The 16,745-nt window shown below is 34.2% G+C and overlaps 1 protein-coding gene across 1 annotated transcript in view; it reads right to left on the reverse strand.

Annotated features, from left to right (window-relative positions):
• Positions 1-16,745, reverse strand: part of LOC134689809 (MAM and LDL-receptor class A domain-containing protein 2-like) — a 156,970-nt gene that overhangs the window by 107,587 nt on the left and 32,638 nt on the right. The window contains exons 17-25 of the mRNA XM_063549774.1: positions 16,260-16,422; positions 12,713-12,799; positions 8,221-8,390; positions 7,619-7,787; positions 6,996-7,079; positions 6,754-6,873; positions 4,606-4,743; positions 3,487-3,628; positions 1,889-2,064 (exon numbers count right to left, since the gene is read on the reverse strand). Coding sequence (XP_063405844.1) covers positions 1,889-2,064; positions 3,487-3,628; positions 4,606-4,743; positions 6,754-6,873; positions 6,996-7,079; positions 7,619-7,787; positions 8,221-8,390; positions 12,713-12,799; positions 16,260-16,422 — 1,249 coding nt within the window. The remainder of the gene's footprint in view (positions 1-1,888; positions 2,065-3,486; positions 3,629-4,605; positions 4,744-6,753; positions 6,874-6,995; positions 7,080-7,618; positions 7,788-8,220; positions 8,391-12,712; positions 12,800-16,259; positions 16,423-16,745) is intronic.

Consider the following 16,745-nt stretch of genomic DNA (forward strand, 5'->3'; position numbering starts at 1 on the left):
TATCTGGGCCTATGCATTGAAATTCATCAGAACATTACAGTCCATCATTTTCACCAATCATGAATATGTTAACCCCGCACAGACATGAAGAATGTGAGAAAATCAAGACATCAGAGAACTTTACGACAAGCCGTATTCACTACAAACCACCCACTGTTAATGCAAATATGTTACGAACAGATTTTACGGAGATTGAAAGAGTTTACAACTATCGCCCAGTATCGTACATTACGCGGGATCCGAGATCCAGAGCAATTGACACCGTCACATTTATTTCAAGGGAGGAGAATATCACCTGAGAACTTTATGCACACAGAGGACAATATGAACGCATCAACAGAACCAAATGGACTTATTACTACACGGCCAATTGTTAACTTCCTCTTGAAATATGAACAGTAAACTCATTTTGAGGCCCCCAGAATGTTGTAAAATACTTTTACATTCTTTTATTATAGACATTTTCGTGTAATTGGTAAATGTCTACACGTCGTTTACCGCCGTAATTACGTAACTGTATATTCGACGTCGCTACTTAGCGACGTTATTGTATTCCTACATGTAGTTTAGATAAAGATTTCGTTCTATGAAGACGTTCTTCATCATTTCTTTAGAATATATGTTAAATAGACTTTGGTTTAGCATCCAGAAAACCTTTTTCTTCACAAATTTAGCTATATTTTTAGTTACTAAATGACCTTGACTTATCCCGATACATCGTGCCATAATACTGTGCATTCATCATTATTTATGGAATACCAAAAACCTAATTTCATTTTCTACTGATCCGTTAATATAGTTTTATTCAAAGCCCCAAAGACAAAGGGGTCAATTGACAATTTTGGTAATTTAACTTTTTTGTAGATCTTACTTTGCTGAACATTATTGCTGCTTACAGTTTATATCTATCTATAATGATATTCAAAATAATAACAAAAAACTGCAAAATTTCGTTAAACTACCAATTCAGTGGCAGCAACCCAACAATGGGTTGTTCGTTTCATCTGAAAATTTCAGGGGCTGATACATTTTGATCTATTGAACAGTATAAGCCCATGTCAGATTTTCTCTAAAAGCTTTAGTTTTTGAGATATAGGCCAAAAACTGCATTTATCCCTATGTTCTATTTTTAGCTATGGCTGCCATGGTTGTCGATGGATCAAAACTTCGGATACAATTTATAAACTAGATACCCTAAGGAACATTTAGTTAAAGTTTGAAGGTATTTGGCCTAGCAGTTTCAGGAGAAGATTTTTTAATGTTAGCAAACTTGATGAACAAATTGTGTAAAATGGTCTTAAAAGGGCAATAACTCCTTAAGGGGTCAATTGACAATTTTGGTCATATTACCTTTTTTGTAGATCTTAATATTAATGCTGTTTACAGTTTATATCTATCTATAATAATATTCAAGATCATAACAAAAAACTGCAAAATTTCCTTAAAACTACCAATTTAGTAGCAGCAACCCAACAATGGGTTGGTTGATTCGTCTGAAAATTTCAGGGCTGATAGATCTTGACCAATTGAACAATTTTACCCCATGTCAGATTTGCTTTAATAGCTTTAGTTTTTGAGAAATAAGCCAAAAACTGCATTTGACCCCTATGTTCTATTTTTAGCTATGGCTGCCATGGTTGTCGATGGATCAAAACTTTCGGATACAATTTATAAACTAGGTACCCTAAGAACCATTTAGTTAAAGTTTGAAGGTATTTGGCCCAACAGTTTCAGAGGAGAAGATATTTGAAATAGTTTACGACGACAGACAACGACGGAGACAAACAACGGACGCCAAGTGATGGCATAAGCTCACATGGGGCCCCTTCGGGGCCCCGATGAGCTAAAAATTGAATCCATATTATTTTGTGTATGCATGCAGACGTACCTGCTTGGCATTTGACGCCCACATCATAGGCATGGCTAAGAACAGCGTATTTTTGTTTAGAACATTGCTCCAGTCTTGATTCAGAACCAGTACAATACAAATAGGTATACCATACAGGTACTGTGCTTTCTGCCTGTCCAAAATATCCATTCTGATATGGTACTGCACCTTCTCCGCTAAAATGAAAATTCGCTAATTAGAACCTTTGTTTTATTGATTGATTGTTTGTATTTAATGCCACTTCGAGCTCCCTCAGCTTTAAAATAATAGTCAGTTTTTAATTTATGGAGGAAGCTTGAGTGTTTGAAAGAAACACAACATAAATTGCAGGAAAACTAGCAGTCAATAAAGATTGGAGTGGAAAACACAAACTACTTAGAACACTTACCCACCAAGGCTCAAACTTTTTTTTTTTAACAAAACAGAAATTAAGGAAAGGATACGTATGAAATTGTGTGCAGAAAGTATTTGTTTATTGATGACACCTGCCTTTCTTACAGAAAGTTTTCCCCTAAAACCAACTTTTTTTAGATGAAGGCACCTCTCTGATTGTAAGTACACTTCCCATAATAAAACCACCATTGATTTTTCCCTATTAGTCTTTGTTAAATTTGCACTTTTTAAAAAATCTGTAGACTTTATCTTTGTTTCAAATAAAGAAATACTTGGCATGAGTAAAGTTTTATCCTGCTCAGTACCATAGAAAAAAATTCACATAACATTTCATTGCATATAAGAAAATAACCATCACTGGAAGTTAACCAATCAAATTTCTTCCCTTATTTTATCTATGTACAAGGTTTAGTCACTTCAAGATTACAAAATATTCTATAGAAATCCCCCCCCAAAAAAATAATGGTGCTTTGAAATACCCAAGACATATGTTTATGACACAGAAATCTTTTACTGCAATAAAATGTAGGATTAATTACCTACAACTGTCAAATTCAAGGGAATATTTTTTTTCAACCTATTTTCGTATACAACCGGATGTGACGTACCATGATTTGGTGGTAATACTTTTTATATATGACCTCAGACCTGAAATTAATTTTTTATAGACGACTCTAGCCTTTCTGACAGTAGAATCCAACAGAAAAGTCTGTTTATAGACGAGGCTAGCCTCTCTGACTTTAAAATATCACATGAATCCTAACTGTTAATATATGACAGAGAGAACTCACCTGACATTAACCTTAATTTAAATATATCTATTAAGAACAGTTAGATCTAACCTGAAATCAACTATTCATAGATGACACTAGCCTCTTTGACAGTAAAATCTAACCTGAGACAAACTTTTTGTTGTTGACACCAGCCTTTCTGACAGTAAAATATAACCTGACATCAGCCTTTCTGACAGTAAAATATAACCTGACACCAGCCTTTCTGACAGTAAAATATAAACTGACACCAGCTTCTTGGACAGAGACATCTAATATAAATCCATCTGTTTATAGATGACACAGGACTGCAGGATCTTACCTGAAACCATCTTTTTACTGACGACAGTAGCCTCTATGACAGTAATATCTCATTTAATAGCAAACAATTATAGATGGCACCAGCCTTTCTGGCAGTAAAAACTTGACTCTCACCTAAATCCTAAAACTCTACAGATGACACTTGCTTCCCTTGTAGTAAATGGTGCATTAGATGTAGATATAGTTCCCCATACTCCATTTAATTTTATTTCTACCCTTCCTTCTAAACAGCTAGATCCATTAACAAGACGCAGTTCTAAGAAAAAAGATATTTACAACAAATTATGTATTAAGTTTCTCTAATTTTTGTGCTATTTTCACATTTCTTGATCGGTGTGAGAAAAATATTTCTCCTCACTAGTGAAATATCTGTTCTCGGGAAATTATTAGTCGACATTTGATTATGACGTCAAAATGTTTAATTTGATTTCTTCTGAATTTTCCTATTGTGACGTCATGAGAAAAGGCAACCATGCCTGATGGCAGCGCATATAAAGAATTCAAGTTTCTGAAAATCTTTGAAAAAAAAGGATAAAAAATCATCAGAGAAACAGATTCCCACACTATAACTCGAGTATTATGATATTTCTCCACTCTTGACAGTTAAATTTTAATTATCTAAAAAGCTTGGCAAGCCTCGCGCTTTAAATAATAAAATTTATCTGTCTCAAGTGGAGAAATATTGTAATACACTTGTTGCAGTGTAGGAATCTATATATCTCTTCTTGGCTTGTGAAAGTGTTATTATTAAAATGGACCAAATATTTACAGCTTTTCCTTGCTATACAAATGTAAATTTTTGAAAAAGGATATCATGAAATCTGATTTTCTTCCTAAACAGAATCAGTTTAAGGTAGATAACTGCGGATTCATTTATTTTTGTGGGTATCAATTTTTCATGGATTGACGAAAATTTGCTTTTTTGTGGATTAAAATTAGCTGTATATATAGATTTCATGGTAAAATCAATCTCTAAAAACAAAACCCATAGAAATTTTTATTTGGTTGAACATTTTAATTCATGGCTCACATGTATCCACGAAACCCATGCAAATTGGTATCCAACAAATAATAATGAATCCAGGGTAGCTGTATACTGCCATCTTGGATTGTGAAATAAAGAGTACACAATTCATGAATTGGTTCTTTCCTATAATTAGCTTTAATTTGCTGATTTTACAATAGATAATTTGATATACAGTGGTATTCTATGTTTTAATTAGACTGTCTTACCTATGTTACTAGGGACAGGAGTAGTTGTATAAGTGGCATTGTGTGGCATCAGTGTGGTCATGGTGGCATTGTGTGGCATCAATGTGGTCATGATGGTGGTAGTGTTGACTGTACTTTGGGTACTAGTCAGTGTTGTATCTAAAATATTATTGCATCATTACATTAAATAATTGCCAGGCATTATCTGTTTTGGTTAATTACCTAAACCAACACAGAGGTCTAAAAGTTGGAATGTGGGCATCATCCATTTGTGGTTTTCCTAATATTTGCACCAGAATTCTAAACACAAACATTTCCATTATCTTTTCTGAAATAATTCTCTTTATTGGATTTTTCATACAGCTCTGGTTAAAAACTAGCAAGAATGCAGGGGCGGATCCAAAACCCGCCCCCCCCCCCCCCCTGGATCCGCGCCTGGAATGCGTTGCCATGCTGGGTATACACCACTCACAAGTCAACCTGTTTCAGAAACAGGAAAATGTCTGACAAATGTGAAAAGTATTATCAATCTTGACTATACATGAAGGATGGCACAGTAGGTAAACAAATTTGTAAATTATTGATGACAATATCTAACCTCTAAATCTCTATAATGGTTCTTGTAGTGTTGTTAAATGGTTCTTGTTTCATTTACATATTCATATATGTTCCAGACCATATGAGTATTTGGACTGTACGCGTACGGTCCGGACCGTATACGTATATTCGTACGGTCCGACAATACGAGTACGGTCGGACCATATGAGTATATGTGTATGGTCAAGTACAAGCTGACCATACATGTTATTAGATCATATGGGTTAAATTTAAACAAATTAACATTAATCAAAATCTTTAATTTTTTTACTGAGTGATCAACATGCTAAATACAAGAGATTAACAGATTCAATTAGCGTGAATTTTTTAAATCATTAAAATAAAAAGATTTTTTTCAATTACAATTAAACTTTTTTATATCAATTTGAGAGTTAAATTATATTGATCTGTTATATGCATCTAACTTTGCCAACTTCTTAATACTGACCGTACTTATTAGTATTTTGAAAAAGTACGCATTGGGTCCAGACCGTACGTGTACGGTCCAAATACTCATACGGTCTGGAACATATATACAACACTTCCTCTTTTAATAATACCAAACATTAGGTTCTGGATGAGGGGTCTTTACTTCTAAATCGTTTAATATTTTTGGTAATTTTTCTCTTTTAATAATAATTTTTATTCATCATTCTCTATATTTTTGGCCCATTATTCTCTATTTTTGCTCTCCTCCTCTTTTTTATGCAATCTAGTCCAATTATTTGTTATTTTGTTATAAACCCATTCATATCCTCATACAGTGGAGTCCCTGGTGTCTGCACAGCCGGTGACACAGCGCATTAGCTGATTTCGTTATATCAACACCGTAACACAAAAAAATTGTTCTTGTTATTGTTTTAGCATTCCGAAGGGTTAAAAAAGAATAAAATTGATAAATTCGAGATTGAAATAATAACTGCCATCCCATGATTTACAATATTTGGCCAATGGCCATTAAAAAAAAATACAGCATCAGATAAAATTTGTTATACTGTGGATTCATTATTATTCGTGGGATACCAATTTTCGTGGCTTTCGTGGGTGCTGGTGAACCACGAAATTAAATGTTCAACGAATAACAAACTTTCTATAGGCTTGTATGTAGACTTCTGTAAAACCACGAAATTAAATATCCACGAACTTGCAAGTTTTCCATAATCCATGAAAATTGGTACCCACGAAAATAAATGAATCCACAGTACTTAGGTCAATTTTTTATCAGATTGAAATAATTTTTGCTCTGCATCATTGGCAGTGTGCTTGCTTTGAATTTAGCTACCTTTTGTAGCTGCAAATCTTACCTCTATCTATTTTGGAAGGCATGCGCGAAATCACCAGACATTGGAGGAACTCTTAGAACAGGGGTTTCCCCAATTTTGGAAACCCATTACACAAAATCTTGAGGGTGAAACCCTACAAACTGATAAGTTTATGAAATAAAAGTATGTTATGAATGTATTCACACAATATTATCCAATTATTGGTTTTATCAGTTAAATGAAGTGAAGTCATAAGTCTTAGGTGCGCGGATACACCTGACTGCACTGTATATATATACAAATAACTTACAATTGAGACAATGCTGTTCATCAAATCCATTAGCACAGTCTGGGAATCCATTACACAGTTTATACACAGATACACAATCTGATGCACTCATAGAGCACTGCACATGATCTATAGGACAATCTGAAAGAAAACAACACACAGTCTTGGTAACCATCACACAGTTTATACACAGATACACAATCTAATGCATTTATAGAACATTGCACATGGTCTATAGGACAAGCTGAAAGAAAATAACACACAGTCTGGGAATCCATTACACAGTTTATACACAGATACACAATCTGATGCACTCATAGAGCACTGCACATGGTCTATAGGACAATCTGAAAGAAAATAACAAATCAGTCACTACCTTTTTTTGTAGTCTATCTGGTGTTCCTCCAAAAAGAAGGGTTCTCTTCAGAACAATATCACCTTTGAAAATTTTAATAAAACCAAAAGCATGCAATTTAAATAGAATAATTATAAATAAGACTCACTGTAAACAAGAATGTGTCCTCAGTACACGAATGCACTCGCACTATCATTTTCTATGTTCAGTGGACCATGACATCGGGATAAAAACTCTAATTTGGCATTAAAATTAGAAAGATCATATCATAGGGAACATGTGTACTAAGTTTGAAGTTGATTGGACTTTAACTTCATCAAAAACTACCTTGACCAAAAACTTAAACCTGAAGTGGGACATTCGGACGAACGGACGCACAGACCAGAAAACATAATGCCCCTCTACTATTGTAGGTGGGGCATAAAAATGAAACTCAAAAAATTATTTAATTTTTCTTTGTTTATGCATTCAGGCTTTAATAAAGTAATCATAGATGCGCAGAATACAAGGATTGTATTCAAGTTAACTTACGCTCCATGTCTGTGGTGTAAATAGCCCTGAAACCATTATAAACAACACTGCCATCAGTATAGAAGTATACCATCATCTTGTTGGCTGTAGACTCTACTACTCTTTGTCCACTCAAATCTCCTTTCAATGTGACCAATAACAAATCACTATTAGTTAGGCCATCAAATACCTATAAAATAGGGTAAGCATAAATAATTCTTCATCAAAATTAACAATAATGAAGCACAGAGAAAAACTTGGAACTTATATAGTAAAGGAAGTTCTATTTCCTGACAGTACAGTATTTAAGTTTTCTTTACTTTTAAAAGAGAAACCCTCAGCATTATTCTGAAATCAACCAGGACTTTTATTTTTGAAAAAAATAAAAATTATTAGGAGAATGTGGTGAATGTGTGAATGGCAATATCTGGTTAATATTATGTTAATTTTTCATTAAATTACAATGGATATACCCTACTCTTGTTGACAAAAAGTGGGATCGAAAACCAAACACTCCCATTAGCATATACCTCTTCTCAATATATGGGATATAAAACACAATGGACCCATGAGCAGTTTAAAGGCCATTAAGCTCTAGCTTGTTTCAGCATGGTTATACTTACATTCACATAATCACAGCAGCTTTCCGTATGGAAATGGGTGAAGGTCAACAGTACTGTGTAACCAATTGGTGCCACAATATAGTAATTACAACTCTGATAATTTGGATAGTTTCCAGGATAATTTGGTGATGCTAAAATTCCTGTAAGTCCAGTGAAATATCCACCACATGCTACAACAAATAAACAGATTTTATTCATCAAACACACCTTTTTACATCGAGATGACCTTGAGGTCATTCCGATGTTTTGCTATTGCCTAAATTTGCACAGTTAAGCTTCTTTTGGGGTTTATAACCAATCTATAAGCATGATAAATACGCGGATATTGACCAGTTCAAACTAACATTCCTTATTGTTTGTTATAAATACATCTCTTCAATGAATACTGATAAAAATATTTTTGTGTAGAACATACAGTTTAATAATATGATTTTTTCTGTCTTTAGATTATACCTATACAAGTAAAAAATCAGTAATAGCATTAAAACACACGAACTGAAAAAATTGTGTTTAAGCATGCACAAGACATGGGGGAATATCTCCACAGAATGTTTTGCGACAATCCTTGCAAGAACCAGTAACTCTGTAATTGTTTTTGTGGGAAAATATGAAATATCCAATCTTTTGAAAAAATCTAATTTTTATAGAAAAGTGTCCACCATGCACCAATTGCACTTGCACTGCACTATCATTAGAATAGGAGAATAGAATGATATTCAAATGGATGAAAATCATATTACATGTAACTGTTTTATTAATATAATATATAACAAAAAACAGTGTATACTGATTTGTATTACTTCAATATAATAGTTATAACATTGAGGTTTAATTTCCTGTCATTTTTTTTTACAAGGCTGTATGGTGACCTATAGCTGTTAATTTCTGTGTCATCTGGTCTCTTGTGGAGAGTTGTCTGATTGGCAATCGTACCACATCTTCTTTTTTATACTTATAAAACAAGTGAAACTGCGCATTGAAGTATTGGTACTGAACACAGCTGAAAACAACTCACTACCCTTCGTGACATAATGGAAATTCCAAATGATTTGAATGCCTTACTAGCAGCCATGAAGCTAACTGGAAAAGAACCTGCCTGGAAGTTTTCCGCAAGTTCTGACCAGGTGTCTGTACAGCTCACGTGGACCAAGACAAAGGCTAAGGAACCAGAGGTACCCTCTAGTAAATCCAAGCCGGCCCTGAAGAGTAAGCCACCCTCCACCAGGAGAAGAGACGCAAAGCGCTTTGACCAGTGGAAGGCAACAAAAACAGCTGAGGTACCTGCTGACAAAGTCCAACATACCACCACACAAACAGAAACAAGAGACAGCGGTGTTGGACCTGTACTAACACCAACGAAGTACAAGGGGGAACCAGCTGGGGTTGTAGTCAGTAGGGATATTGTCACCAGTCCCTACAACCCCAACAAGGCCTGTCACCGCCTAGTATTTTATACCTCCACCAATGACAGAGGCAAGTGCAGTAGGATGGATTTTGAAGATGGGTTTGACATCGACCACCCAGACCTACTGTGCAGACCACCACACACATCGCCAGTCATCAATGAAGAATCCAAAGAGGCAATGAAATCAGCTATACAAGCGGCTCAACCAGATACTCTGTACCAGCAACACCAACGCAGTCGGAGTAAAATGAAGGCAAAACGACCAACAGACTCCAGTCTATAAAATAGGTTACTCAGTCCGCAATATCCAACAGGATAGCTGGACTTAAAAATCCACACATCATCATCAGCTACTGCCCACTGATGATACCCCCGCTGCAAGTGGATAATATAAATAGTGTAAAAATATGCAAGTGTTCGGTAAACAGGAAGATGTGGAGTGATGAATCTGAAAACACATCACACGGTATAACTGACTTATATAAATCCTGAAACCAAATTTCAGAAATCCTTGTATTGTAGTTCCTGAGAAAAATGCGACGTAAAAATAAATAGTGTAAAAATATGCAAGTGTTCGGTAAACAGAAAGTTGTCGAGTGATGAATCTGAAAACGCATCACAAGGTATAGCTGACTTATATTGATCCTGAAACCAAATTTCAGAAATCCTTGTATTGTAGTTCCTGAGAAAAGTGTGACGAAAATTTTCAACTTGGCTATCATGTGTAAAATCATACAAGTGTTCGGTAAACAGGAAGTTTTCAAGTGATCAATCTGAAAACGCATCACACGGTATAGCTGACTTAGATAAACCCTGAAACCAAATTTCAGAAATCCTTGTATTGTAGTTCCTGAGAAAAATGCGACGAAAAATATTCATGGGACGGACTGACTGACAGACGGACTGACGGACGGACGGACTGATTGACTGACAGACGGACAGACAGAGGTAAAACAGTATACCCCCCCCCCCTTTTTTTTAAATCGGGGGTATAATTATATATTTACTCATCAGTAAATATAGTAAATAGTATTTAAGTGTCGCTCATCTTGGTTTATGTGAATATTAAACAAAGGACGCAGATGGATTCATGACAAAATTGTGTTTTGGTGATGGTGATATGTTTGTACATCTTACTTTACTGAACATTCTTGCTGCTTACAATTATCACTATCTATAATGAACTTGGCCCAGTAGTTTCTGTGGAAAATGTTACCGGTAGTAAAAATTTACAAATTTTATGAATTTTTTTTTAAATTGACTATAAAGGACAATAACTCCTTAGGGCGTCAATTGACCATTTTGGTCATGTTGACTTATTTGTAAATCTTACTTTGCTGAACATTATTGTGGTTACAGTTTATCTCTATCTATAACTAGAGGCTCTAAAGAGCCTGTGTCGCTCACCTTGGTATATGTGAATATTTAACAAAAGAAGCAGATGGATTCATGACAAAATTGTGTTTTGGTGATGGTGATGTGTTTGTACATCTTACTTTACTGATAATTCTTGCTGCTTACAATTATCTCTATCTATAATGAACTTGGCCCAGTAGTTTCAGTGGGAAATGTTAGTAAAAATTCACAAATTTTATGAAAATTTTTAAAAATTGACTTTAAAGGACAATAACTCCTTAGGGCAATTGACCATTTCCATATGCTGACTTATTTGTAAATCTTACTTTGCTGAACATTATTGCTGTTTACAGGTTATCTCTATCTATAATAGTATTCAAGATTATAACCAAAAACAGCAAAATTTCCATATAATTGCCAATTTAGGGGCTGCAACCCAACAACGGGTTGTCCGATTCATCTGAATATTTAAGGGCAGATAGATTTTGACCTGATAAACAATTTAACCATTTGTCAGATTTGCTCTTAATTCTTTGGTTTTTGAGTTATAAGCCAAACACTGCATTTTACCCCTGTGTTCTATTATTAGCCATGGCGGCCATCTTGGTTGGATGGCCGGGTCACTGAACACATTTTTTAAACTAAATACCTTAAAGATGATTTTGGTCAAGTTTGGATTAATTTGGCCCAGAAGTTGCAGAGGAGAAGATTTTTGTAAAAGATTACTTTAATTTACGAAAAATGGTTAAAAAATTGACTATGAAGGGCAATAACTCCTAAAGAGGTCAACTGATCATTTCGGTCATGCTGACTTATTTGTAAATCTTACTTTGCTGAACATTATTGCTTTAACAGTTTATCTCTATCTATAATAATATTCAAGATAATAACCAAAAACAGCAAAATTTCCCAAAAATTACCATTTTAGGGGCAGCAACCCAACAACAGGTTGTCTGAATCATCGGAAAATTTTAGGGCAGATAGATCTTGACCTGATAAACAATATTCTAATGTCAGATTTGCTTTAAATGCTTTGGTTTTTGACTTAAAGCCAAAAACTGCATTTTACCCCTATGTTCTATTTTTAGCCATGGCGGCCATCTTGTTTGGTTTGGCAGGTCACGCCACACATTTTTTAAACTACATACCCATAATTGTGGCCAAGTTTGGTTTAATTTGGCCCAGTAGTTTCAGAGTAGAAGATTTTTGTAAAAGTTAACGAAGCCGGACGACACCGACGCAGGACACCAAGTGATGAGAAAAGCTCACTTGGCCCTTCAGGCCAGGTGAGCTAAAAATCCCAATTATTGTCAATATAAAGACTTCAGTCAAATGTAAAGAGGGGGACTCTAAATTAAACCTTAGTGATGACAGATTAGTTATTTCTGCAGAAGAACTACTTAGATTTAAAACTTTATTTTTTGAAAAATATTATCCTTTGAATTGTTTTAAACATGCTTAACTTTAAAGTGTCTGAGTAGAATGTGTGTGTATGAGGATGGGGATAGCTGTCATTTCTCTTTTCATTGTTAAGACTAATTTTTCAACTATGACTTTTCTTGATATTGTTGATTTGTTATTATTTATAGGATACTAAGTTTTCTGGATTTTATGAATAATCAAGGAAATAATAACTTCGAAAAGGCTGGTTACATACACACAATTTGCAAAATCACAAATAATGGGTTTCATGAAAATAAATAAATCAATATAAGTTGTGATTGACCTTACCTCCTGGTGAAGTGGTGGTTGGTGTCCAAGGTGTTGTGTAATTGGTGTGACCTGTTGGTCTTGATGGTGTTGTGAAATTGGATTGAACTGAAAATAAAAATCGGGTATCAGTGTTATGGTATAATGTCAGCAGTAATGTCTCGGTCAAGAATTTATCTTGTAATTTTTGACTGAATTATTACTAAACATATATAAGAAAACTATATAGCTTACTATTGATTTGCAAATCATGTTGGCATATTGGTATATAAGTCATATTTGGCAATTAAAAAACATGGAGTTATCTTTCCTGAGTTTACTGTTGACAGTGGATCTTATAAGAAGATAGTTATGGGAATACCTTCATGACAAGTAATGGTACAAATTCTTCACAAATGACATTAAAAGTAATTTTTGGTGCATGACGATTTGAATAGCTATAAGAAGATGAGGTATGAGTGCCAATGAGACAACTCTCCATCCAAGTAACAAGTTGTAAAAGTACTTTTTACATTTTCTTTTAGATGATACAAAAATCAGTTGATTTTTGTGAATTGCCATATTTTTTTTCCAAAATTAACATTAACAATAGTTACTTGAGACCTCTGACGCATCACGCTAAAAATACTCTAACAAATCATTGTAAAATTTTAACCGATCGATGCTAACGGTAGCTGAAAATGACAATTTGATGCCTGACGCTAAAGTGTATTCATACCCTCTTATAAGCACAACAAATTTATTTGAAGAATCGAAGAAAGAATCTGTTCTGCCATTTCCAAAGGTTTGTGTGAATCATCCTACATTTTAATCAGATCTTGCAATATAAAAGATTAATTGAAATACTAATGAATTACTTTATTTTTCATATAACACAGACATTTAACAAGCATTGTGGGAGTATTGCATGGCAATACGTAGTCCCCCTACTGGGCTAAAACAACAATATACTGGAACAAAATGCTAACTTGTTCTATAACTTGTCATGGTGTAATCAAAAAGTAAATATCAAGTCGTTATATTTAAGCATGACTAAAAACCGTGTGAATAACTGATTATATGAGTCCATTTTTCAAGTCCAAGGACCATTACATGCAGAAAATTATCAGACCAAAACAAAATTTGAACTTAATTTGGAACTTGTCATGATAAAACTTTATACCAATTATCAAATTGAATCAATATCTTCAAGCATGATGGAAAAAAGTGTGGAAAACGCTCTTAACATTTGATATAATTCTAAATAGTTCTCTAAAATTAGATATGATTTTATACAATGTATATCTTTTTTCAAATTATAATCAAATATGATTAATAGTTCCAAATATTTTTTCTTTCATTTGTCACAAACAAATATAGATTTGTAACTTATCTATAGTGTCAACAACTTTTATATACACACTGTATGTAAGGAAATATATACCTTAATAATTAAAGGATTTCACTTAATAATATTTTTATGTATATATATGAAGCATTCAGAAAATTAGTTATTACAAAATAACAAACAAACAAACTGGCATAAATTTCAAACAATTTACTAAAGAATTTCTTTTAAAAAAATGAGTTATCTCTCTTTTTTTTGTATAAAAATATGGTTTAACATAGTACTCTAACATTAGATATGGATTTTTTTTATGGACCATAACTCTGGACTAAATCATCAGAATGGAGACAGACAGACAGAGTGCAAGCCTAAAGTCTCCTTTGACTTTGTTGGTAGGGGACAATAAACTGGATGGGTTGAGATAAAAAGTAAATCCCTGCATCCACCTTGATTGTAAAATTTTTATTTTTTGTAAAATATTGTTTATATTGCAACATCTGAACTTTGGAGGATAGTTGTATCATATTGGCAAATATATTGCAGCTGTGCTATTTGAGCAGTCAAATTGCATTGACTGTATATTCATATGTTATATACAGTCCATGACCGTATATCACCTTGTTTATGACGTTGACAATGGGTTTCCGTAGAGTTTTATCTATGACGTCAATAAAACATACAGATTCGCGGAAATTTAACGTCGTCCGCTTCAAATTAAGAAATGACGTTTTTTACCCAAAATACTTCATTCAGAACATTTTTAAGAGTTGCAGTATATAAAGAATAACCATACATTGTCTCGAAATATCAATTTGTTATTTGTACTCGGCTCAAAACAGGTAGAAATGCTCGGCACAGCCTCGCTTTCTACCTGTTTGTAAGCCTTGTACAAATAACATTGATATTTTGAGACAATGTATGGTTATTCTATATTTATACCACATCTCCTTATTTTCACATTGATGCATCTGAAAAGAGGGCCTAAAAGTATTGTCAGAATAGAATTCAATAAACATCTGTGTAATGTAACATGGTTTTTGATTGAGTCATAAGACAGACCTATATTGGGACTACCGAATCAGGTGTTTTTAAGCTCAGGATTTCGGGATTGATCCTTTTGAGATCCAGGAATTCATTTTTCAAATTGTGGGATGTCAGGATTGAAATTTCTTTAAGTTTGGAACAGGGGTCGAATTTCACCTTTTTTGAGTACTGGCCAGCCGGACCAGTGGACTGAAAACTCTACTGGTCCGGTTCCAAATCGACTGGTCCTGCAAAAATGACATTAATTTGACAAACACTAATATAAATGACAGATGTTTAATTTTGATGCTTTCGTTTACATAAGTTAGACAGTAACAAAGGAATAGTCTTTATTCTGATTTTAATAAAGGATTTTGTAATCTCAATGATTTTCTTTATCAAAATCAGGATCAAGAACAGAAAAAAAATCAACATTGTCTTCCACGTCATCGCAATTCTCATGACGACCATAGGGTGCCTGACTAGGTTGTCTGGAGCGCTGTCCCGAAATATTCCACATTTCAATAGCCGGGACTGGATCAAATGATGCTATATCTTCAGTGTGAAACAAAATGAATAAAAGATCTGATAAAACAGTTGGAAGCAATTGTGATCGCCAATCATTCTTCATAAGTTTCATCTAAAAAAAAACTTTCTGCATCAGCAGAATGAGCAGGACGGAATAGGATTAAATTATCTTAATTTTTTTGTCAGGCGGTTCCAAAAATTTCCATATTTTATATTGTTGTGAAGGACGCTCACCCGAGATATTAATTTACTTGATCAATTGTAATGCCCCCCCCAGTACTGTGTAATTGATTTCACAGGTAAATTGTTTTGTAAACAAACCGAGATTGCGATGCAATTAGGGATTTTTATTGACAAATTTCTACTGGTCCACCGGACCACCAGCTGACAAAATCTACTGGTCCGACGCAAATTTCACTAGTCCCGGACTACCGGACTAGCGCTAATTTCGACCCCTGGTTTGGAACCTCAGTATTTCATGTTATTAAGCCCTGATTTCAAGATGAACGAAAAAAGGGATAAAACAATAAACTCCCCATCTCAGGACAGTTTTCAAGAAGGTCCGCCCAACAGAGAAGGGTAAAACACTAAACCCTCTCCTCAAGAAGGACATATTGAAGGACAGAGGGACAGACAAGGGGTGACACAATAATTATAAATGAGGATAGAATGATTATATAGCAATTATACTTGATGCATCTTGAAAGACTGCTTGAAATCCTCGTTGAGGTACTACATAGTCTGAATAGAACACAATAAACATCTGTCCAGATGAAGCTGTAACAGAACGTGGTATGTAACTTCCACAGTACTTAGCTAGCTGTGTACCATCTGATGATGACCCATCATAAATCTATAAATAGAAATACTTAATAAAAATTGTGTGTTCTAAAATATAAAATATTTGTTCACACCAGAGTAGACAATTAATAATAACTAACCCTTACATATTATTTATAGCCTTGAAAACCATGTTCAGGTTGGGCATCAATAATAATAACAAACAAGAATGTGTCCAAAGTACACCGATGCCCCACTCGCATTATCATTTTCCATGTTCAATGGACCGTGAAATTGGGTAAAAAATCTAATTTGGCCTTAAAAGTAAAAAGATCAACTAATAAGGAACATGTGTACTAAGTTTCAAGTTTATTGGACTTTAACTTCATCAAAAAC

Source organism: Mytilus trossulus, chromosome 11 (genome assembly GCF_036588685.1).
Source record: "Mytilus trossulus isolate FHL-02 chromosome 11, PNRI_Mtr1.1.1.hap1, whole genome shotgun sequence".
Lineage (NCBI taxonomy): Eukaryota > Metazoa > Mollusca > Bivalvia > Mytilida > Mytilidae > Mytilus > Mytilus trossulus.